This window comes from Condylura cristata, unplaced genomic scaffold (genome assembly GCF_000260355.1).
Source record: "Condylura cristata isolate star-nosed mole 26May11 unplaced genomic scaffold, ConCri1.0 scaffold00019, whole genome shotgun sequence".
Taxonomy (NCBI): Eukaryota; Metazoa; Chordata; class Mammalia; order Eulipotyphla; family Talpidae; genus Condylura; species Condylura cristata.
The window spans coordinates 11,302,975-11,329,320 of record NW_004567120.1 but is presented as its reverse complement, the minus strand read 5'-3'; the positions used below and the strand labels follow the sequence as shown (position 1 = coordinate 11,329,320).

General features: G+C 40.3%; 1 protein-coding gene across 3 annotated transcripts in view; it reads left to right on the top strand.

Moving 5' to 3' along the window:
- PCDH19 (protocadherin 19) overlaps positions 1-26,346 on the top strand; it is a 101,789-nt gene that overhangs the window by 56,027 nt on the left and 19,416 nt on the right. For 2 of the 3 annotated variants that reach the window (XM_004685635.1, XM_004685634.2), the window contains 2 exons: positions 813-871; positions 8,880-9,052. In XM_004685635.1, the coding sequence (XP_004685692.1) occupies positions 813-871; positions 8,880-9,052 (232 nt within the window). The remainder of the gene's footprint in view (positions 1-812; positions 872-8,879; positions 9,053-26,346) is intronic. The other variant, XM_004685636.2, reaches the window with a different exon arrangement.

Sequence of the window (26,346 nt, the reverse complement as noted above, 5' to 3'; positions counted from 1 at the left end):
GTGTTGGTCCCTCTGTGGTCCCACCTTCTAAGCCTGCCCCTGCAACCTCCCCAAACTCTGGGTGCTCATAAGCTATTTTCCAACCTCATCTGGCAGGTATTCTGCATTTGCTTTTGTAAAGCTGTAACTCAGGCAGTCCACTGTAACCAGATTAGACAGTGGTGTTTTAATGATAGGAGCTGAGACAGGGGCTTACTTGCAAACTTCATGTTTCACATGAAAGGCTTTGGCACCCCCTGTGGACTGCCCTTCACCCCCTTTTAGGCATAATGCTTGTTTGCCTTTGTATCTGTGATGAAACAAAGGCCTTCCTGCATAACAGCACTGAGCAAACTGTCTTAAAACAAAGCGAAGTGCAGAGTTTAAATCCACAGTGGGGGATTACCTTGCCTGTAATTTCCATATCTATGGAATAAATATTTTAACATGTTAATTATCTACTACTAATAAAAATACCTTTGAACTTCCAGTCAGTTTGACTGGCACAGAATTGTGTCCACTGGGGAATGGGAAGCAATTAGTTTCTATAAAGATTGTGGGTCAGGCTGTGTCTGCTAAGTGGTTGCATGGTCAGTAGCCAGCCTTATTCTGAGGGATGTTTGTGTCAAGTTCATCGTGGTCTGCCTGTGAGAGCAGCCTCCACGGGCCTGTGCGAGCAGCAGGCGATCCACAGGCGGTTGCCCACTAGGGCCTTGGTTTCTGATTCATTCACTGCTTCTTGCCTAAACAGAAGAATTCTCATTAAGTAGGTCAGTTTGCCTCTTTTCATGAATCATCTATGTAACCTTTTCACTCTCTTTTTCCCATTGCAGACGGAAAACTATTCTTTTGACTCCAACTACGTGAACAGCCGAGCCCATTTAATCAAAAGGTATGTTGGTCTACCTGCCTATTCCTGCTACCAACTATGATTTAATATAGAAAGCAAAACATTAATTTGGTTAATGGTATCTTTTTCAGATTTTAAAGTGTCTGCCTATCTTATATATCCGAATAGTTGGAACATGTAGAAAAGCATTAAAAATTAGGTTTGAACCACTGGTAATCCACAAAATCATTTTTGGAATTTTATCACTTTTTCCCTTTCTATTGAGGGAACATTAGTTTTCAACAGTGTGTTGGTTCCAACAGTGCAGTTTGTGTTCTCGGTACCTGTATCGTCGGCCACCACGGAACGTCCAGTCAGCAGCTGCCCCTTCTGCTGTTCCTCTCTCTCCCCTCTAGGAACCAGCATTCAGTTGTCAGAGTCCAAGGATTTGTCTTGGTTTCTTTGCTCATTTCCTCTGTTTCTTTATTTCTACAAGTGAGTGAAAATAATACCTTCCTTGTTTGTCTCCTGACTTCTTTTTCTTGGTAGAACCCCTTAAGGTGTGCCTTGAGGGCTTACAAATGGCCCCAAGGTTGCAAATGGCAAGATTTCATCTTTAATTTTTTAATAACAGAGTAGAATTGCATTGTACATATGTACCACATCTTCATTCATCCTTGGGCACTTGGGTTGTTTCTATAACGTGGCTAGTTGTGAGTTGTGATACAGTGACTGTAGGGGTGTATTTATTTTTGGTTATTAGTGTTTTCATATTTTGGGGTAAATACCCAGAAGTGGGACTGCTGGCTCATATGGAAGATCCATGTGTAATATCTTGAGACACGTCCACACTGGTTTCCGTAAGGGCTGTGCAGTCTACATTCCTGCCAACAAAGTTGACTCCTGCCTACACGATGACTCCTTTTTCTCCACATCATCAACGCTCATTATTTCTTGACTTTTTCATATCTCTTTACCACAAAACGAATGCATAAACACAAATTGAAAATAACAGTGGGAACTTATTACAATGCAGTTTTATATGATTTGGAAAGCTAATATTTGAAGAGAGATACTTTCAAAATCATCAAAATTCTTATTGTTCTTCACTTTAAAGAGAGGCCTTAAGAATTTTCTCATGTAGAACCTCTAGTAAATTTCAGGATTTACTAGACAACGTTGAAGCCATTTTAATGGCAGGGAGACTAATTTCTTGGTGTTAAAAAGCTTTGTAGATGAGAGAGGGCAAGACGTGTTTGCCTAATCTACTACTACTTTAAATATTTACAAGTGTTTCAAATGAAGCATTTAAGGTTGAGATTTGTGTGACTGATTGATCAAGACTTCAGTTATCCAGGGAGCCACAGTGTATGTGATACAGAGCAGAGTACTGACAGGGAAGATTCCATCTGGTACGGGCACTAAGGTACCCACTGCAGGCAAGACAGGAAGCTCAAAGGAGGAGACCTGAAGAACACAGAGAACTCATGTAGGAAAACTAGTAAGGACCCTTAGATGGTGCCTTTATTACTGTTTCATGCAAATATCCTCATGAATGGTCCAGTGGATATTCTGCAGCTAAACTTGAAATCTGGATGTGTTTGTTAAAATAATAGAAATGAAATAGAGAGGCTAGCAGGGTATGTTCGAGCTGCAGTTGAGGAGACATGAAAATTCTATTATTTCTCTGGATTTTATCCATAAATTTGCATCAGCAGAAGCATTCAATTTAAGGACTATACTAGCTTGTTGTGAAAACAACTTTTAACTTATATCTAGTTAAATTCACAAAGCTTCAGTAACCCCAGCAAACATGCTGTATATATCTGGAAATGGATACCCCATGTTACCAATCCTGGCATAGTTTGGCTTTATTTATTTATTTATTTTTTGAGTGGGTGGGAGGAATACATTTTGACTATTTCTTGGTCCACAGGATAAAAGCAAAGGTGAAGAATTTAAAACTATCTGATTGATCTGTTTTAGGAGAAAAAAAAAGCATTCTTTTTTTTGTGCACCAATTAGAGTAACTTTGCAGCAGAAATTGGCTTTGTTTTCTGTTTTAGGACTTTTACTGGAAAGTTCTTTCTCCCTTAAACTCCTGGGGAAAAAGGTGACCTGTTTTATCCATACTGGCCCGTGGGGCTGGTTCTGGGTATTTGGGAATTGTGTGACCAAGTTAATCTGATAGTGCTATCCTGATTTTCATAGCCTGACAGGTTAAGACTCCAAGCCTCAGGGCAACCTTGAATATCCAGTTCACCAGGCAGATTGATGAGATGAAAACTTGTGTTCAAAGATTTAGTTTTGGGGATACATGTGTTTTCCACAGCTTGGGACTCACAAGAAACCTGTGATTTTGATAAATCACTTTATATTTTTTGTTTACACACACATACACACAAAAGCTACAACATGGACTTAATGGGCTCTCGGTGGAAAAGTCTCCTGATGTTGCCTAAAATCAAATTTAGTGGCTTTTTTTTTTTTTGCCACTGACTACTTTGATTAAGAGAAAATATCTGAAGGCTCAGGGACTCATATATTTTTACGAGGTTCTGTCTTCAGAATCTCCAGGGCTTTGGAAAACCACGAAAACCTTGGAATTTATGGAATCAGTTGAGTTTAGACAAAGCACAGTACCTAGAAAGATACAGGGGATCTTATGTGCTCTGCTTTTCTGAGGATGAACTATTTTAAATGTAAAATGTGTGAAAAATGTTAAAAGAGAGTGGTGAGTAATGCTAGGTGTAAAAATCCATGCAAACTGTGTTCAAAAAGCTCAAGCAGTATTTGAAAGGGGTTTTACTGTATGCAGTTTCTTGAGGTTCTATTTACATGTCTAGAAATTCCTAACCAGAAAATTATGCATCCGATTATCAGTTTTAATTTTACTATCAAATCCCTATTTCTTTGACTGCCAACCCAATTTCAAGCCAACTTTGAGAATTTCCTAGATTCTCTTTCAGTTTATCCAAGACTTCTTGTCATTCTCCAGTAGTTTTTAACTTTTTTGGTCAGACTGCTTATATGCAGGCATCTTTTTCTCTCCCACACCTACTTACTGCAGTTAACCGATGGAAAGTCAGAGGACAGGGGGGGAAGTTTTGGGGGGGTGAGGGGAGCCTGGAATTCTCTTTTCACAATTTAACATTGAAAGAAATGGGTGACCCAGCAGGGAAAAGGATTATGGGAACATTCTCCATAATCCTCTTCACTGAGTAATCTAGCATTAAATTTCTGTAGTTCCCCGCCCCAGGACACCTGTAATAGGTAGGTGTAGCCGAGGTTTATGCCAGAGTCCCAGATTAACTGGACAAGATAGTTTGGAAATTTTTCTTCCTCGACTTCCTTCCTGCTAGGTTTGTGTCCTTGCTATCTTCTGAGCTCAAGGACAGCCAGCCAGAGTTCTTTGCCCCTTCTGCAGTTCCTTCCCTCATGCCTGGTTTCTGTGGTGCTCTCTGATATCCACGCCCACTGTGCTTTCAGAGCTATGTGATGCAGGGCATGAGACTCAAAGAAAATAAAACAGAAAGGAGAATAATAAGGCATGGGAGCAGCATGGAAAGGAAAATGAGTAAGGGCCCTTCAACCATACACAGTGCTCTTTTCCCACCCATATTGTCCTGAGGGTTTGCAACACCTGGTTCTGTCTATAACAAGTGCTGGTATAGATTACTCAATGAATAGGAGAGCCATTGAAGAAAATCTCCGCATCTTTCCATTGAAAACTAACACTCAAGTTCCCATGAAGCTAGCAATTGATGACCTTTAGAAACACCTGAGTGGTTTGTTAGTTTTTCTCTGGTGCCATCCCTAGACAACCAGCAGTTTTCATGGATTTGCAAGGTGGTGGTGATAGAGGTGGTCCTGACGCCTCTCTGAGATTGTCCTTATGTTCCTTAATATTGTTAACAGTACTCTCGACTGTCACGCTCTTCTCATTCTTGCTTTGAGATAGCCTTCCGTCCACATGTGCTGTCACCGACTGGGGAGGTGTTACTTTCTTTCAGATAATTCCTTTGTAAAAGAGTTCTGATATATATATTTTTAAAGATTTATTTATTTACGCATACAGAACTCAGGTACAGGCCAGAGGTACAGGGGCAGTGAGAGGCTTCACCAGAGACAGAGAGGGGAGCAGAACAGGCAGATCAACAAAGTACACTGCTGAGGGGAGCAGCGGGCAGGTCAGGAGAGGTCTGCCGGGCCATGTGGTCACCTCTGGGTGGGGATCGAGCACACAGTGAGTGGCTGCGGCCAGCTTGCAGTGCTGCGTCCTAACTGCGCCACCAGGGAGGGCCGAGTTCTGATATATATATTTTTATAGTTACTGATTTTTATTAACTATATTGAGCCACAATTTGCATCTTATAACATAATAACTCATTTACTAGTGTACAAGTCAAGAGTTTTGACAATTACATACTCACCATGAGATCAATGTTGATATTGTCAGAGCACAGGGGATAACCCCCACTCTTTTGAATTCTTTTTTTTTTCCATCTCAGTTGTCGAGTTCTGATATTTTAACGGATAAATACAGGGCAGAATTGGAATAATGTTCATGGACAAGCATTTGCTGAGTAGCTATTGTGTTCAGTGTCTTTTCTCGGGTGTTTTCAAACAAATCTATCCTTTTGTTGGCCAGCAGAACAGTAATAGAAACATCCGGATTTACAGTGCCATTACACACAGGTTCCCACAATTTATTGTCTCACAAAAGTTGGTTTACAAGTCTTTCATCTCCCAAGAGGTAACACAGGTAATAAAGAAAGTAAAATCAGCATTTTTTTATGCCTGGCATAAATTGTTATTTGTTTGGGGTGAGTCGCCATTTAGCAGAATGTTTTACAATTTGCAACATCTTGTTCACTAGGTCTTAAACTGCCTCACACAAACCCATTCATTAAGGCACTGAATGCCCTTCCAGTATGAGACGAAGTGGTAGTTAGTTTGTCAGATGGGCAAATCGACCTTTGTACAAAATAACTATTCCAAGGATTGGGGGGAAGGGTTTGTGTACCCCTTGCTTTTTCATCAGAAAATAGATGACTTCTCACCGTGACACCACCAGTCCCTCAGAACTGACTTTTTCACTATTTTGTTATTTGTCTGTTTTCTCCATGAAAAACAAAATCTCTGAGATTGTATATACTATTCAGTTCTATATAAAGAGTATGACCACAGTTTAAAAGGCTGATCTAAAACCAATTGTGAAAAGTGAGATACAGATACCTTGCATCCAGGACGCTAACTCATTGCAATTAAACATTATATTAACCTTGAAACTCTCGAGAATCTGAGACAGAATGTGAAGTATAGGAGGATATATACTTCTCATTTGATCAATAAATGGAGGGTACATTTGACAGGAGACTTTTTTTTTTCTTTTCCAGAATTTTAGGATGAATGACATAGTAGAGGCAATATTTGACCTAATTTATGAAGACATGGAAGCATTCTTAACTCTACATTTCTTTTATCTATAAAGGACCAAGGACATAATACTCAGCTGTATCTCAGTGAGAACATGACTATACAGAGTACATTAACTAGCCACTTGTTGAGCATCTGTGTGTACCAGGTGCTTCATGTAAATTATCTCACTGAATCCTCACAGTGGTCTTGTGAAGGAAGTTTTAGCAAATAAATTTTATAGACAATGAGATTGAGGCTCAAAGACATTAAATATGAGGCCCCAGATCTTATAGAGGAAGTGGCAGATGACGGATTAGCACTTACTCTAATGACTTCAAGTTCAGTGCTCTTTCTACTACTACCTGGAACTCTCCTATATCACAGGAAGAGAGGTTAGACCTAGAGCAGTGCTCTCAACTGGGGGTGATTAGACAATGCCTGGAGACATTTTGGTTTTAACTTCGGGGTGGGTATTATTGGCATCTAGTGGGTAGAGGTCAGGGATGCTGCCAAACATCTTGTAATGTACAGGAGAGCTCCCCTCATCAAAGAATCACGCAGTCCAAAATGTCAGTAGAGCCAAGGTTGAGAAACCTCGTCCTAGGGCTGTTAACTGCATTAGCCTTCGGCTATATCTTTCACCCTTGTGTGGTGTCTCAGGCAGTTTTGACAACTGCTGAAATGCATTCCACCCAGGGTTGAATTCTCTGGCTTAAAATGAGAATTCTGTGTTGTGGATGAGGGAAGTTTTCATATGCTGCTTCATCTATTAAAGATGCAGGTCAAAAATTAAGATTTGTTATAAAAAAGTAGGAGCCAATTATATCCTCCAGGCAGGCCATTTCCTATCCCTTGAGGTATAGGGGTGCTTATATAGAGGCCAGATTTTTTCTGAAAAGCACATTTTGATTCTGGTAACTAGCTGTAGGGTTACTATCTACAGGAAGCCTCAAATTCTATACCACAATGCTAGAAATGGTGAGATACTTGAGAACGTGTATTTCTAATTGGTCTTCTTTAGCACAGAAGAGTTATAGGTTGACTTGTTTTTGAACAGAACTGCATCATGGTAGATCCGCAAGATGGATTAACTGCGTGATAATTCAGAAGGAACTGAGTGAACTGGCCTGCTGAGTGATTTTAGTTTTAATACAATTGATGCTCAGTTATCCTTTCAGAAAATAATTAGCAAACAGGTCAATGCTTCACTGTCTGCTGATCTTCATTTTCTTATAATTATGGCTTTCCAGTGACTGCCCTTTTGATCTTTTCCTTTTCATATTCAGGGCAGCAAGCTCTCTACATCTAGGTTGGTCATATGTTAAAAATCTGCTGTGATTTCTTTTGACCAAGTGTGGTGAATGACAATGTAGCCACTGTGTCCGAGGCCGAGCTCTTCATCATAGGAACTGAATGTTCTTATCAAAGCCTCGGAGAGCCAGGCCTGTGGATGTTCAAGGTGGAGCAGATCAAGTGAGTTTGCAGTGTCATCTCCACAGGGTTACCTTTTCAGAGGTACAGTAGGTCTGTTGGGATCTGTCCTAATTCATAAGCATGCCACTCTCCCGTGTTGAGACAACAACACATTTTCTTGAGCATGCCTTTGCTGCTTCCTCACTGACTAGGGAATGGATTCACCATTCGCTAGGTAGTTCAGATGCATAATTTATGGCCCATGGTGTAGCCCAGCTGCAGATCCTGTCAGGACAAAGTATTAGAAAATAACAGGTGGCGCCTCAATGGATATACCTTATATATTATTCTCTGTTTCCTGAGCAGTGGTGTGGGGCTCAGGATGCCATGCTCAGTGCATGGAATTGATTTACAAATGCTAAAAAAATTCACCCACAGACTCTCGAGCTGAAAGCTTCCATGTTCTTACCATAACTACATCTAAAGTTTTAGGAGTGCTCACTCTCTGGTTCTCACTTTTACCTTCCCTTCCCAGAACCAAAACTTCCCTTCCCAGAACTGAAAGTTCCTGACTTTCCTCTTCTTTGAATTTATCCCCCTGCCTTTTTATTTAAAACTAACCTGTCTCTGCTCCTGATAATCCTTTCTATGTAAGTTGCACTACCTCTATTTCTGTCATTTTCATTTCTCCAGTCAATTAATAGACATCTTTGGAGAGACAGCTTACATAGTGGTCCGGGCTTTGGAGTGAGACTGCCTGGAATCCGTCCTAAGTGAGCTAATACATTTTATCAGTTGTGTGACCTTGAACAAATTGTTTAACTTCCATGTGCGTGTGGGTTTTGTTGTTGCTGTTGGTAAACAGCACTATTAATAGTACTTTTGCCATATAGAATTGTGATGGTTAAAAATGCTAAATCATGTCAAGCATTTAGAACAGTGCCTTGTGTATGGTAATCTCTTAGTAGATATTAGCTGTTTTTTTATTATATTTTGATTTATAACTTCTAGTGCATGGATGGTAAGTGATGGAAAGGCTTAGCTGCATCAGCATCCAATGGTGGGAGCCTCTTTGCAATGTTAAGTTCCACTGTACTTAAACAGAGATGTTTCTTCCTTCTATGCTGTTGGGCAAGATGTCAGTCACTGTTGGTGTCACTGACAGCATCCTGATTCTGGAAGATTTTAAAAGTCACATCTATCACAGTTGTAAATGGTCATTCTTTCTTCAACCCAGCAGCTCCACCTTCAAGGACTTAGAGGGCAACAGCCTGAAGGACAGTGGGCATGAGGAGAGTGACCAGACTGACAGTGAGCATGACGTCCAGCGGAGCCTGTACTGTGATACTGCCGTCAATGACGTGCTGAACACCAGTGTGACCTCCATGGGATCCCAGATGCCTGACCATGGTAAGAGCTGGTGGATGTAAGTTGCAACCATAGGCTCCAAAGAACCCAGGATATTTGTAGGCACACGGAACCACTTGACTAATGAGTGTGTTGTCAAGGTGTCTGCTGAGCTCACACCTCAGCCCCATCCGTAGGGTTTTAAGAAGCCCTGACCCTTGACCAGATTATGTCCCCCCTCTCTGAGTGCATCCCTAGGACTGCAGTGTATTTAGCCTTTTTGTTGTTGTTGTTGTTGTTGTTTTAAAGGTTTATTTATTTATGCATACAGAACTGGGGTACAGGCCAGAGGTGCGGGGGCAGTGAGAGGATTCACCAGAGGCAGAGCGGGGAGCAGAACAGGCAGATCAACGAAGTACACTGCTGAGAGGAGCAGCGGGTGGGTCAGAAGAGGTCTGCCGCACCGTGTGGGTCATCTCCAGGGCAGGGATCGAACTCATGCTGAAGTGGCTTTAGCTTCTTAGTGCTGTGTTTTAACCTGCTGCACCACCAGGGATGGCCCGTGTTTAGCCATTTTAAAAGCTGGATAAATAGTCACATTACATACATTCACTACACTAATAGCTGCTCTGAGGACATAGGAAATGAGCAGATGTCTTCTCACCAGGACTGAAAGCTTCTTTTAACTTTACTACAGAATTCAACCCTGCAGGTTGCGCAGGACATAGCATTTATGAGACCAAAGAGGTGGGTTTTATTTCTGTATCGGGTAGGTTAAGTTTACCCAGAGGCCACAATCTGACTACAGATTGTACACCCTTTACTGAGGACAGATAATACCAACCTTCCCTCTTGGACTGTGGAGTTTCTATGTCAAACCCCTCCCGCTGCCCCACAAATGTATACCACGGCTCACAGGAGATCCAAGAACAAGAACAGTGTCACAGAAGCCAACTCATATAACATTTTGTGAGTGTGAGGACTACCTCAGAGCACATGTCAGGGGTGGCATCGTCCTGCATTAAGAGTGTTCTTGTGAACTCAACCACATGTGCCTCTTTAAACCATGCTAGCCATAAGCCAGGCTATGAAGACATCACCAGAGCTCATACAAGGCAGAGTGTTCAGATGGACTTGGGCATACATGTTGTTTTCAGTGTTTTACTGATGCAAACACAATAGGTTAACAGCCTGTCTTTTTCAGTTAAGAAGCATTAATTCAGTTTGGTGTTTAGGCTCAGCGAAGCTTCAGAATGCTTGGCTGTGTCTTGAGACACAGCTAAGCTAAGCTAGACGCAAGCTCAGCTGGAAGTCCCACTGCTGAAAGACTTAAAGATGAGAAAACAAAATATGGTGATTATGTGCTGGTCTTTAGCTGTTTCATTTCACTGTAAACATCGTTAAATGCTTTTGTCTTGCTCTTATAAGTGAATTCAAAAGGAAAAAAATGCAAAGGCTACAAAACAAAATGCTTTCCATAGGAAGAAAAATTTAGTGACTGTACATTCTATTAAACTGTCTAATTCAGCCCCTCCCCTGCAGAACCATGTGTCAAAGACTATAGCATATAGAGATCACTAATTGCGCACCACTGCCTCCCCTAATTGGTGTGTGGTGATAGCAACAGAGATAACATACTTTCTGGACATCCTTACTTAGAATAAAGATGAAAAAATATCCAACACTTATATAAGTGAATCAGAGACAATTTAATTCTCAGAGAATTAGTAGTGTGTCACAGGATACAGACTGATATGTATCATTTACTACTTTTGTGTCATAAAGAAGGCTTTTTCATTTATATCAGAAAAGGTTTTAGTTAGATACTCTCTAAAATGAAATGACTTTGGGAAAGAAAATAGTCATAATTGATTCTAACTTTATGCTTCGCTAGAACAACATATGTTTTAATTTTTTGTCACATTTCTCTAGGAAAATGGTATCAGTGGACTGCGGCTAGTTTTTCTGAGTGCTGTTTCTTGCAAATGGAATGTATTGTGTGTGTGTCCCCAGCTACCTATCTATCTATCTGACTGTATAATAATGATAGCATTCTGAAGCAAATGTCTGGCATTATCCTAGGGTTCTCCTCCTTATAAGATGATGATGACTTACACACACACACACACACACACACACACACACACACAGTTTCACTACTCTGCTTGACAACATTCACATTTTCTCAGTATTTCTATCTGCAAATATTTACCTCGTTTTTTGCCTTACTTCCGGCAGTGGCTAAACCTGGACTTAACCCTTATGTGTTTATTTTTAACTTGATTGACTCATAAAAGTTTAGATGCAAAGGAAAATCAGGACTTGCTTACATCTGCCTTATGGGGTCCCAGTACTTCTGAAGCTTTCCATAATAATATTTAATTGTCCGATCCCAATTCATCTCCAGGCTAGCCACACATATTGTGTGAACCTAAGTTCACGTGGGTTCATTATTGCTACCTCAAATGACAGCAACTATTTCGAGACCATTTTATAGTATTATGTTGTCTCCAACTTGGATTCACATAATAAATGTGTCATTTTATCCTAAGGCACAGTGGTTGAAAGGCAGTCAAGTGAATTTATTGTGCATGCCAGATCTTGTCTCCATTCTCACTGAAATGGTTCAAGCTGTACATTTTTTCAGGACAAAAAGTTATGGTTGCTTCAGAGGACTAGCAATTTACAAAGGTGAGCAGGGAAAATGGAATCTCCCATGCACTCAGACCTGCATTAAAATTCTCAAAGATTCCTTGAGGAAAAAAAAAAAAGAGTTCTATCTCTCTAGTTATTTGAACTGGTGATCTCAGATCCACATGCCTTGACATCCTGGGTGTTCCAGAGCTGAGGTTTGAGTGGATTGCTCTATAGAAGAGCAGGTTATAGTGGACTTATGAGACTGGTTTTGGTCCTTCCAGCATTTATTCTGGTCCTGTTAAAACCACTCTAAAGTTGGACCAAATATCCAGCAGTGTGTATTCACACCTTTCTTTAGTGAGTTTAACTCACTTTGGATTGTTTGCCTGTGGTTATGTGTGATTTTCCTAGTTTGGATATTATTATAGCATCTTTCTCTGCACATATATAAACACCTGGTTGATGAAGAATCTCAATTTTCACAATGAATGTAATTTTATTTATCTGTTAATTTTTTTTCCTTGAGAAAAGGTACTTTCTCTGTTCCTTGCTTTCTGAGACACACCTAGACGAGCCTCTGTGCTTGCTCCCCCTGCCAAACGTTTCTTTTGGCTTCGCTTATATCACTTTGTCACAGCAGAAGAATGCTCAATGTGAATGTCAAGGGTGCTTCCTGACACCCAGAGTAAAGACCCAATTCCCTAAATTTCCATGAACACTTCTCTAAGGCAAAAACCTGGAACCGCACATTAAAGAAAGGAGGGTTTTGGAAGAATTTCGTTCTCAAAGAGTCTAGCCACTTGACTTTAGGTTGTTTTGAGGGCCCCAAACCAAACACAGAGCAACTTGAGTCAGGATGGGCATAATGAAATGACAGGCAGCTCTGGGTTTTCGTTTACTGGCACTTTCTGCCTATTTAAGACCAGGTCAGTGGGTTAATTCAAGACCAGTGATAACTTCACTCGTGCAACATAACCAAGAGCTGAACTGAACTTCCTGGTTACCAGGTGACTGAATTAGAAATTCATTTATCATCTTCAGTGCCCTGGAGATAATGCTCAGCTTGTCCCCAGTACCACAGCTATTATCATGGCTTCCCAGAAAAGAAGTTGATTGAGTAGTCTACATCCTGTACTTTGTACTGACATGTAGACCTTTTGGAAATGTGTTAAGTCTCTGTGGCTCTCAGAGTACTTTGTGAACAAGTCAGTGTTACTCAGCAGGTTTTAACCACCTGAATTGGTTCCTGGGGGTGATTTGTTGTGGAGCGTGTTAGTCATGCTCAATTCTTTCAACCAGTGCCTTCCCCCCTTGAATTTGAGTTGTTTGTGAAATTACCACCTACACACGGACAGAAATTTCACCACCTTTTGCAATTTCTACAGACAGTATAAAAGAATATTGTCAGAAGCAACGTTGTCAGAGGTGCCAGAGGCTCTTGGGAATGATGCACAGTTGAAGGGATCACTGGGCTAGAAGCTTCAGCAGGGTTCTATTGGGTTGAATAGTGCTGGGGTTAATAGGCTTCTGTCTCCCCTTTGCTTCTCTGCGTGATCATCTTTGACGAAATGGTATCTCATTATGCTTACTTAAATATCTAGTCCTGATGTCAAATTGGGTTTTGTGGGGATCCTGTGCTACAGTTGTGCATTCTAGTTCCAAGCCCAACTAATTTGTTTCAAATCACACTCAATCTCTCTTACCTCATGATTTTAATTATTGATTAGAAGTTCATCAGCTGAAAAGATGACTGTAATTGGGCTAATATATACCCAACTGGAATTCACAACACTGAATTCATCTCCCTTCCATGCTAACAGATACCAAACTGGAAGTAACATACAGAAATTTGTAAAAACATCTATCTGCTTCGCACATCCAAGTGCACCCAAATGCAATATAATGATTGCTTTATTTCTGGAAGTGTAGGTTCTTCTGCATTTTACTAAGCTTGTTTATTTGCTAGTTTCATCACCTGAATATCATCTAAAACTTCTGCTGTGTAAACCATGCATTTGAAGAACTTGATCTGTGCCTAATGCCACTGCTGTTACAAGTTGGCCGTGAGAATGTTCCGTAGGCTGCATATTATGTGTATTCTAGTTTCAACCACAGGTGTATTAAGATGTTTACACTTTAAACACTCAACCAGCAATGTATAATTTCATTTTCTCTAGCTTTTTAATGCAATTATGATTCAGTGACTGAACATCCCTTCCTTATCTTACCTATCCCCCTGACTCACTTCTCACCTCACTACATTTCCAAATACTCATTTCAATTAGTCTCTTGGCAAAATAGGTAGTTCTCAATGGAGAATATTTTGTGACATTGCAAAGCAGTGTGCTGCTGGGTTCCAGAAATGGTAGCATGGACCAGATGTTCATAGGGTAATTGAAAATTCCATTTTATCAGAATAGCATTTGCTGTCAAAAAGTTTTATCTTTACTTCAACAAAGAGGTTGATTAGATCCCCCTGGACCTGAATTAGCATCTTTGAGGCTAGATATACTGTTTTGCAATTCATGTGGTTATTTCTCCCCTGGTTTTGCTCATACAGAATCTTTTTAAAATGTCTTCAGCCTCTTGCAAATATACCAGGTGAAATGTTTAATTACTTGAACACAGAAATGTGTTAATATATGTATATATATATATATATGTGTGTGTGTGTGTGTGTGTGTGTGTGTGTGTGTGTATGTGTATACATGCATATATATGTTATCTAATTTTGTGACTTAGCTTTTTTTTTTTTCTTCATCTTGCCACAAGAAAATAACATTCTAGTGCCAGGCAGGAAAAATCCATGCACAGCCATGTATCATGCATTCATTCAACACTATTTTTGAGTGCCTACTATTCATCTGACTCTGGGATTTGAATGTACCAAGTATTGGTATTATTGTAAAAGTTACCATATTTTTATATGGCTTATCTGGGGTTTACTGAGTTGAAAAAGATCCGGTCAATGATGAAATGAATTTCTCCTGATGTTAGAAATCATGACCAGAACAGCTCCCAGGACTAGTGCCAGTAAAGCAAAAGAAGATATAGAAGAAGAATGTTATAATCAAGATCTTAAATAAGAGTATTATGAGAAATTCTCTGTTGATGTTCTAATCCCAACAATATCAACTTGGTAAACATTTTCTTTTTAAATACGTCTGCCTGGAGGTTGGATTTACTACTCACTTTTAGTTACTGTCACTGTCGTGTGGCAGGTTTAATCTCTGACATGCTCGGTTACCTTGCTGACTTAGAAGAGGCACTCAGTGGTACTCAAAGGACAGTCTTCCTTTGATGCCCAGGACCTTTATCCATTCTCAGTCTCAGCAGTGTTTGGCCAGGTGGGAAGAGAGGTGACAGGTGGGTGTCTTTGTTTTTTTCAGCTACATTGCTGCGCCAGATAATTGGACTTCTTCCAAATCATTATTTACATTTTATTGGCAAGATAGTCACTGGAATAAAGTTATTCTTGACTAATGGAAACATCCATTCTGCTAGTTGTTGTTCGCTAGCATTATTTTGGCATGGGCCCATTGGTCAGGACAATTCTGTTCATCTACTTTGAAGCATGAGCACATCCTTCCTTTGTTGTGAAATGAACATGTTTTCCTAATCCACTTGGAACTTGGGGTGTCTTATATTCAGTGTCTCTTTTAAAATTTATTGTTATTAATTACCTGTGGTAAGGGATTCATTATTCATCAAGAGAATAAATGCCAGGCGCTCTGACTAGTTGACAGTATGAATTTCTATATTTCTAAGCCCTTGGAAAGCATTGGAGGATGGAGGCTATATAAAGGGAGCACGCTGAACAATTACGAATTTCATTCTCTAGGAGTTTATGGCCCAATCGTATAAATGGTCCAGTATGGAATAGATTACATAGAATCAGTGAAGACATTAATTAAGATTATTTGAGCTAGAAAGCAAAATGCATTTCAAAGGATACTTTAGTGCAATGGGATCCCTTGGAGGAATAGTGGAAACCAGGCCCCAGCACACTCTACTAGATAAAATTCTGCTCTATTTGGGTGATGCGCTAGGTGAATGTTCTCCAATTCCTTTGTGCTTTGGCAGGTTTTGTAGGCCGTATCAAGTAGGGGCACTGCCAGCAGGATAGCAGATGAGAAGCAAAATGAGTTGTTTTATGGGGCTAGATCCTATGGGCTGCTTCACCTTTTCAAAAAGTACATCAGTAACTTCTTTGGGTTTTTCAATCTATTTATTTATAATGAAAAATTACATATGTCTATATAGATAGATAGGTGTAGATAGATATATTTACATCTTTCTTCATTTATATTTTTTCATCTCAGCTCTAATCCCTGTGGACTTCCCATCACCACTTCACCCAAGTGCCATCACCATAGTCCCGTGTGTTCATCCCGCCCCAGTTTTGATCCCGTTTCCCTCTCCTCCCCGATAGGATGTCACTGGTTTATAGTTGTTAGTTGCTGTTTGTTTTTACTTTATTACACTTTTCCCCCTGATCCCTTACACTCCAGCCATGAGAGAAACCATCTGGTATTTTTCTTTTTCTTTCTGCTTATCTCACTAAGCATGATCCCTTCCAGCTCCATCCAAGTTGCCACCAATGGCATGAGTCCATCTTTTTTGATTGCTGACTAATATTCCATTGTGTGTGTACACCACATCTTCTTAATCCAGTCATCCATTTTTGGGAATTTGGGTTGATTCCACATCTTGCCTATTGTAAATAGTGCAGCAATAAACATAGGGGTGCAGGTATCCTTTTGAATTAATGTTTTTGTGTCTTTTGAGTAGATCCCTAGGGGTGGAATTGCTGAATCTTATGGAAGATCCATTTTTCGCAGTTTGAGGAACCTCCACACAGCTCCCCACAGTGGGTGAACCAGTTTGCATCCCTACCAGCAGTGTGGGTCTTTCAATCAATTAGCATCATTTCTATCCTACCATAAGATAGTTAAAACCATAATAATAAATAAACTCCATCAGGATGGGAAAACACAAATAAATCTAAGCTTGGTGTTCACAAGTGTATGTTTCTGTTAATTTTTCCTTTAACCCCTTTATAGTATGAAATAATATGGGAAATTAGGTCCAATCATAGTTTAAAGCAATTTTAAGAATAGGCAAATGATGTGTTGTTTCTTTATTGTATGAGAAAATACTTGTGAGGTGGTTCCTTTCTCACCATAGATGCTTTTTGTCATCAAAAGTCAGTTTGTTTCAGGTATTTTTTTCTCTCTCTCTTCACCAGATGGCTCATTTCCTGTTCACTTTGGGTCAAGGAAAGTTAATTTGACACACCCATATTGAAAATGTGACTTTTTAACAAGAAAGGCCTTTCAATTTCTCTTCCTACAAGGCTTTCCCCAACAAAACTTCAGTTATGGAAAAAAATCACCAGCCCCAGATTAAAAAAGGTTTCAACTAGTTTTTTTTTTAAGGTTTATTTATTTATGCATACAGAACGGGGGTACAGGCCAGAGGCTCAGGGGCGGTGAGAGGCTTCACCAGAGACAGAGTGGGGAGCAGAACAGACAGATCAATGAAGTACACTGCTGAGGGGAGCAGTGGGTGGGTCAGGAGAGGTCTGCCACGCCATGTGGTCACTTCCGGGGCAGGCGGGGATCGAACTCATGTGGAAGTGGCTTTAGCTTCTTAGTGCTGTGCTTTAACCCGCTGTGCCACCAGGGAGGGCCCTCAGCTAGCTTTTAAGACTATCAGAAAAGTTTCTTTTAAAGAGTTATTTGCAGTTCAAGGTAGGTAGACAAAACAGACTCTTTTGCAACTGGTCGGAAAAAAGTCCCATAAATCACTTGTTCTTTCATGGGGTGGGGAGGATGGAGGCAGATGAGGAAAGGAGAGAGAGAGAGTGGGAGAGAAAACAAGGCTGTTTTCTATATCTCTATAGCTTGGGCTAAAGAGATTATTTAGGAAATACATTGTCTAGAGTGGTTTTGGAGCAAATCCAAATCCTTCAGAGCAGGATATTGTGTATAGGTGACAAAGACAGAAGGGTGTGTGGAGTTGTAGGTTTTATGATGAACATGGTATTTCAATAAACAAATATACAGGTCATAGATGTACTGTGTGGTTGGAGATATAAGGGACCTGCTGTGTAGCAGAGGTGATTTGAAAGACATTGACTCCAGAAGGGGCCAAAAGAGTTTCTCCGAAAACGACCTCTTTTGTGGCTGAGTTCATTCAAACTTTTGTCTCCTTGAGGTGGCTTCTTGAGGGACACTTTGTCTTTTGAGGGTTCCCAGTAATCAAAAATTATAGCTTTACTCCATTATTCTTCACAGGAGTGTATATGACAAACTTTCAAGCTGTTAAATTTGAAATAATACATAACGCTACCTTATCTTTAGTTGTTTTAACCTTAGTGCCATTCATTTTAATGGCAAATGGGACTCTTTGGTTTCCTGTGTTAGCTAAACAAGTAAAATTTTCAATCTGTCTGAACTTAGACTCTAAAAACAATTTCAACTCTTCTATCCTGTTAGCTAAGCTCCAGGCTCTTTCTAATTCATGGCTTAGTAGCTAGATTACAATTCATGCAGGAGTGCAACTGTTACCCGCTTTGAATAAAGGCATAACTTATGTTGCTTGCTTCTTAAATAGAAATCTGTAAACAATCACTGCTGTAATCACCTGGAGAAACTTGGTAGCCTGGATGATTACAGCAAGGCAGCATCCCAGTCATGAACTTGCAAATTAAAATCCAATGCCAGTGACATTATTTTTCAGTTTCTATGTAGCCATTATCTCTACCTCTAAGCTCATATTTCTATCTTTAGCATGGGTAATCATAGATGTTTGGCAACTTGCTTTCTTCCCTTCTCTTTCAGCCTGCTTGGCGTTTCCAACCTGTGTGAACAATAGCATCTTTCCTTTTCAATATGAAGGAGAGAGGGTTCCAAGATATTTAGACTGCATCAGAATGTTTTTAATTGTTAATGAGGCTATCAATTGCTCTAATCTGGGAGGTGAACCAAAAAACTGGTTTTGATTTAATTTCACTTAAAAATTAACTTATTGAAAAAAAAAAAGTCTCCAGCTTATGAGTTAGGTTGCCTGCTTTGGGAATCAAAACAAGTTAGGTGCAGATGGCCCATCATTCATAGACAAGTAGGAACTGTTTAAGAATATTGAGGAACATCACAAAGGGTGAAATCCAAACCAATAGTAAATACATCTGACTGTAAAACACCTCACCGGGGTGGTGGGGAGGGAGTGGGGGAATGAACGGGCTTTATGTAACATGTGGAGGATTGTTTGGGGTACCAGTGGTGGGTAGGGTGTGAATGTATACATGTTAGAGGTTTGAACCTGTAACCTGAACAGATAGAAAAAGACGTACAACTCCTTGACCTCACAAACTTAATTTGGGAAAAATGTAAGCTTGGGGAACTTGCTATTATCATCACTAGTTAGAAAATTGAGTCCTCTTAATTCGAAAAGTGAACTTAGACGTGCTGCATATAAATATCTGTACATTTTTTTTTTTCTGAGAGGAGACTGAGATTTAAAGACTTCATTAATGTCAGAACACACATTGATGCCAAAATGCAGACCCATGCCCAAAGTTCACTGCCCATCAAACAACAGCCTGTACAGTTTGATGTGGAAGTTGAATGATTATCTGGGAGTGCCTATTAAGTTTGTGTTTTCTTAGACTGGATGATTTTCCTTAGTGGCACAATGAGAATTCAGCAGCACAGTGTCTATGCATAAAGTGAATTTCACAGACCTGGAGCCAGACCTTTGTTTGTATCAGCTGTCAACTTAGAAGGTTTCATTATGCCTCTCGGAGCTTCACCAAACACTGTTCGATTTATAATTGATGTCAACTAAAGTTGAATGCAAAGAAAACCCTCCTGCTTTGACTGCCGGAAACATTACCTTACTGTTGGGCCCTAGTTAGCTGTAGGGTAGGTGTATCGAATCACACTAGCCTTCTGCTAACACAGCAAGTGAGCACTTCCTGAATTCAGCTGATAATCAATCTATGCAACTAATGAGTTTGCAAACAGTCTGGCTGCTGGAGCTGGCACCAGGAAATCACCATTCCAAACTAACCATCTCTTATTAACCTTTTGGTTTTTCCCTTGTGATAATGCTAATTAGAGAGCCATAAAATTATCTGGTCCGAATCTTTAGTTTAAAATACAGTGTTAAAAGAAATACAATCCAGGCCCTCCCTAGTGGCGCAGCGGGTTAAAGCCCAACACTGAGAAGCTAAAGCCACTTCCCCAAGAGTTCGATCCCCGCCTGCCCCGGATGTGATTCCACATGGCGAGGCAGACCTCTCCTGACATGCCCGCTGCTCCCCTCAGCAGTGTAATTCGTCGTTCTGCCTGTTCTGCTCCTCACTCTGTGTCTGGTGAATCCTCTCACCAACCCTGCACCTCTGGCCTGTACCCTAGCTCTGTATGCATAAATAAATAAATCTTAAAAAAAAAAAAAGAAATACAATCCAATAAGTTTTCAGTCAGTATGCTGTTTCTCCTCATGAAGGGAAATGACTGACTTGCCACTTAAGTAAAGTTTGGGTGATTAATCTGTAATATTCTGATAATTAAAATGCCAGGAAAAGTTGCTTCTGTAGTTGGTATACTTTCCAATGCTTTCCAAATCCCAGCGGTACTGAAGTGGGCAGCAGATGTTTCTAGCCAGCGTCATGTGTCGATGGTCTGAAGGTACAAGTCCCTGGGCTGCAGCTGTGTCTGCCAGACTGCCTGACTGCCTTCTACTTTGAACTAGATTCTTCTTGCTTGCCTTAGGAGGTTAGAGATGTATTTTGCTTCTTTTCTATAGTGTGATGAGTCAAGGAATGAGCTTTGTAATGTTGGCAGGGGGTCATCTAGGCTTAAGAGCCGTTTAATTCAGAATGATAGGTTATCAAGGGAGCCCACCCAGCATGCTATGACATTTGCACGTTGAAGGTGAAGGAGAAGTGTTTCATGATCCTGTAGTCCCTCCCCCTTCTTCTTTAATAGGTTCCACACCCAGAAGTAAGTGTGTCATTGCACACAGTATATTTTGAAAGAAGTATTCAATGCTTGTTGGGTCCATGTGTTTATTCTGTGTTTTTGTTTACCCATCTAGAGCGATGCTTAGTGCCTCATTTCTGTCTCATTTGCCCTAAATAAAAGTTACCTAAAATAAATGACTGATAAGATCCTAGGGGCAGGATCTGTAGATGAGGAATTGGCTGTCTATTAAATAAGTGAGGTTGCAAAGCTAGACATTGTTTTATTTGATTTAGAGAAGGGATACTTCTTTTAAGAGTCTAATATTAATCACGTGGGATACTTTAGAGGTTATCTATACCAGAAATGTAGGCACAGAACCTAGTAGTCTATTTGCATTATTACGATGAGCCCCCATGCTATCTTAATTTTCTACTGTCATCAATATAATATAGAATGTTTATAAAGTTCTGTGAAGGTCCCAAAATCATCGTGATAAGGCTTTCATGTTGTAATATAATCATCTGTCCTTATAGCATACTGGAAAGGAGGGAGATAAGCACAGAATTCTAAAAAGGTCATCAGAGGAGAGACAGCCATTTAAACTGAGAATCAGAGTCTGAATCTTAGTTGAGAAAGGTAGAGAACGTTAGAGTGATGTGTTAAGAGACAAAAGAATTGTGACACAAATATCTGCACTGAAGCCATGCATGGCCAAAGCAAGAGGCGGGTATAATCTAGGCTTCCTTTAATAGTACAGTCCAGCTAACCCTCACAGGTAAACCTGAGTATGCTGGCTTTTATTTGGAGTCTGCCAAGCAGTGTTCCATCAATTCAGACTGACTAAGATGAGCAAGTTTATTGTCAGTATACCTGCTTCTACTCTATTCCATTCTGTACAAGATTGACATCACTAATCTTGTCTGTAAATCCAAAGGCAAGCAGAGCATCATAGTGATTAAGAGAACAGTTTTTGAAATAAGACAAATCTAAGTTCTGTGCTTGTCTTTGCTACTTAATAGCTATTGAACTAAGTTCCTTTTTTTCACAGTCAATGTTCTCATTTGTGAAATGGGAGAAAATAGAAATTATTCATCAAGGTGGTTGTGAGCTGAAGCAGCTAAAGCATTTAGTGTCCTTTCTGGCACTCGGTAAGTGCCCCTCCCAGTGAAAAAGGGAGAAAATACTGTTTGTATTATGGAGATTTAGTCAGTGAAAGTAGCCAGTGTTTGTGATTTCAGGGGTGCCACCCCGCCAATGCCTCTCATCTGCTTGCTGTCGTCTTTGATCCCTTTTAACACTGGGTCAGGCATTTCATTTTGCAATTATAGGCAGCCCTTGAGAAGAGGAAATGCATTTATTCAAATTCACTCTAGGTTGTAAAAAGGTGCTATTAGATTAGTTCTAACTTTGGAATTTGGATGAGAGGTGGCTTCTAGAATATTGATCCTGAGGAGTCTTGGAAGGGAAAAGCACTAAAAGGAGTCCCAAGGGTCACAACCTCCCAAGTTTTCCAGAGCTCTCAATGGCCAGAGAGACGTGGGATCAGTATGATTTGATATACTCCTGTGAAGTGTCTGGATACTGAAAAGCTGCCTTTACCCACACGTTCTTTTTCTCAATTAGCCCAGACTCTGCTTTGAGAGATGACAGGATGGCCACCAAAGGTTCTTATGGAACTTGGAAGAGAGGCCCATGTTAAGCTACACTACAAAACACACATATTCTTGAGCACTGATGATAAGGCAGATAACACTCTTGCTCTTGTCTGGTGACACGGGCACGTTACTTTCCCTGTATAAAAATGTGTCTGCCCCACCCCAGGGCTTCTATCTTTCTTCCTTGCTCTCCCTCTCTGTGTCACTGCTCAATGGATAATGGGTGGCAGACAGCATTTTGATGCTTTTTTTGGTTCCTACCTCATGCCCAGACTTTCATTAAAAAATAAATGAGGAGATACATTTTTCATTTCTAGGTTTCCTCTTAAAAAGTCACCCAGCAAAGAATCCTTTCTATTCTTTTTTCTGCCAATGGACTGAAAAATGTCCAGCTCCTACCCGAAAGGTCATAGCTCCTTGTCATATGAGTGAGCTAACAGGAGGGCCATGGGGACAGTGGCACCTGAGTAATGATGGGAATTTATGGCCTTTGGATTTCTGCCTCGTTCTGTAGTGGGAAAAAAATGAATTTGTTAATGATAGGAAAAAAACTCCCCCAACGTTCCTCATAAAATCCTCTCTATAAATGCCAGGAGCGAGCCACTCAGATACACAATTGATAAATGAAATATTTTTTTCCCTGCTGCCTTGCACAGAGTGGTTTGCTTTATATTAATGTAAGTCAGGTGGCTCATCTTCACTAGTTATAGTGAATTTACTTCACTGATTGTACTGAATTTAGCTGACAGGCTGTGGTTTTGTAGCGTAAAATGCTTTGGCTTGTCAGGACCTCATGACAAGTTTCTGTTTGCCAACACACAAGTGGGGAGACTGGGGTTGCGGGGAGGGGCAAGAGGAGGAAGAAAGCGAGGCAGACACACACACAGGGCTGTGTAGAATAGGGATGTGCAAAAAGAACTAACATGGAGTTGAGCATGAACATAATATTCCCGTTTCATGGAACTGGACGTGCATAATTTTTGCCTTTCTGAAATTCTACGTCCAACTACTATATGCAAAATGCTAAAAGATAATTATAGCCCTAAAATAATTTAATGCCAAGTGGCCCAGGGGAAACTAAGAATTATAGTTTTCACTCTATTATTTATTCATCACATAACCTTGGATAAGTTGCTGACATCTCAATATCTCAGTTTTATATGTATAGATAAGCTAATGAGCAATGTTGCAATAGTGTTGCCAGGATCCATAACCAAAGTGATATTTATATATGTATGATAGCTTTTCTTATATAAAGTGATCTTTATAGGTATAAAATACCTTTCCTTAGTACACTATATTATAAATCAAGTAACTGTTCTTTTATTCCCTGTGTTCTTCTCCTTCTTGGCTCATGATCCTGAGCACTTTACTCTCAGCACAGTCTAGTTTAACAAATAAATCACTGACCTGACCCTAGAATTAGGGACTTGCAATTCTCCTCAGATGCTACAAATGAATAGGCATGTGACTGCAACTTATTTGTCCTGTCTAGTCTTTGGGTTCCTCATCGACAGACTGGAGGATATTGGTAGTGCTGGGGGGAGAGGCTGTCCTGAACAAATTCCACAGCTAGGTTTTATGGTCCCCAGCCCCACCTTAGACCAGAGATCCAAGACAGCAAGGACTACAAATCCTATAATGCCATCACCACCAAAGAGAGGGTTGCTGGGAACTGAGGGTGGAGTTAAGCAGCCAGGCTTGGTATTTAACCAGATATGTGGGCCTTGGGTGGGGGTGCTTGATTTTTCTCCTGCTTTCAGCATGCTATTGGGGTCCCAGCTCAGCAGAACTGGTAGGACACATTTACCAATTCATCTCTCTTTCTTCTGAGTTAGTCCTTTCCTCATTTCCCCTTTTTGTAAATAAACCCTTCATTAACCTTTTTGTGCATATCTGCAGTTGAGTCTCATAATAAGTCCCCTTTAAGCACTCAGGTGAGGACCCACAATCAGGCCAAACTATTTCACATTGGGGTTGCCCTGTAACAGTAGCCCCAAACTTAAAAGGGTGGTTTTAAGGATTAAATGTAAGCCATTTAGAGAATAACCTGTTCCTATACTAGATACTCAAGGAACTAGATTGCTAAGTTGAAGTTGATGTACTTATTTTGCTTGATTTTCTGTCCCTCTTTTTCCTTTAGCCATGTTTGTATAATCTTAAGCAAAACAGGTTCCATAAAAAGATTTTCTTGACTAATACTTGACTCCACTCGCTCTCTGCTTGACTTTTCACCTCTTCAACACCTACACACACACTGCTCCATACCTATGCACACAATTTGTACCACCTTAACTCACCTTTTGCCTGCTTTTTTGAAATGTAAAATGAAAGGGTTGGTAATTGTTAAGACCCTTCAACTTCTAATTGTCTTTTATTATGCATTTTGGGTTCTGAGCACAATCTTTTCAGATTCCTGAGCACAACACCATTTGCCAGTGGATCTGTAATGAGTGCCATACTCCAGTTCACAGATGGTATGGTGTGCTTGCTTTGAGGGGTAATTGCTCTTTCATCTTAATTTCCTCCTTTTGGCATTCCTTACTTGGAAGCTGCTCAGTGGCAGTGTCAAGAAGCATGGGGTGAAAATCAAACTGAAGGAGCAGGTCACTTGTCTACTCTAAAGAAAAAAAAATGATAGCTAAAATCTAAGAAGTAATGAAGTTCTACCAAGGGGGAGAGGCTTTTTCACTCTAGTGTTAGGGGCCACGTAAGTGTAATTTTACAGTGGAGTTAGATCAGATGTGTTCATTCCACTTTTTCTAAGCAAGGTGGCTCTTCCTAATGGATAATGCTCTCCATGATCCTTAAATAAGTTTCAGAAACCTCCTACTCCTTGGCTAACATGTCAGGCCTCTCACAGTTTGCCTCTTCTTAAAATCCAAAACTCCAAGCCAAATCTCAAGTCCTTTTTTCTATGCAGTTAGTTGTAAACTGTTGAGTTTACTAAAGATTTTCTCCCCTCCTTTTCCTCCTTTCTCCCTCGCTGTTTACAGCCTTCTCCCCTTGATACTTTTTTTTTAATTGAAGTAGCATTGCATTATGACAATAGTAGTGTAGATTTTAGGGGTCATCATTGAAAATCAGCATGTGTATTTATGCCGTTAAGGCCACCACTAAAGGTTCAAATCTATTCTTTACCCTACCCCCTTTCCTTCTGGTAATACAGTACAAATGTCTATTTTTGTTTTACTTAGTTCATCTGTCTGTTTCTTTTTCAGTTCTTTCTCCAACCCTCCCCTTTTAAGTCAGCCTGATTTTATCCTATTTCCATGTAGGCACAAATTCTCTTTTATCATTATATTTTCACCAAAAAATATTTTCAGTATTTTTTTAATGTAGCAGATCCATATTCCCTTATGGAAAATTTTTGTGGCTTCTTTTCCTTTTCCTGCAGTTTCCTTTTTCACTGCTTTCCTCCCTCCTCCCACCCAGCCCCTAGAACACTGTTATGGAGGGAGAAGACCCTCAGTGAACAAATGTTGATCACTCTAAACACTACCAAACAACAGAGACCTCCACCGAACTTCGAACGCTAGGGCAGTTCTCATCCATTTCATTTTGGAGATGCTAGATGTAAAGTGATTTACTGTAAGATAGAACAAGGATCAGAAGAGAGTTTGGGCTTCTGGGATGTACTATATGGCTCCAGGACATTGCTCTGTTTTCCTATTTGAGATCTCAAAGGTGGGCTCACAGGAAGTTTTCATTCTTCTATGAAAGGGCTGCCTCCTCCAGTTCAGAAGAGATGTTGCCTAGGTAAACCGCAGCAGGATACTGCAGTGAAGCTAGAAAGATCAGGGTGTCAGAAGCGTGACTATAAGACGGAGGAAATAACCGGTGTGCTTTACTAGTCCAGGGGGCATGTTTCATAGCACCTGAGTTTGCCTACAGCCTTGGCATCAGGAAGATATTGGCCTTTCACTTTCTTACATTTCACTCATTGAGTTGGCCTGCTGGGTTATCTGTGTCACCGGCAGTTCTGTTGATCGCAATACTTCAATTGAGTCACAGTTTGAGTCTTCTTGAAGTTTCCTTCCCTCTAACCTTGCTGATTTCCTGCTCATGTTGGTGTTTAAAACTTTATCTTCAA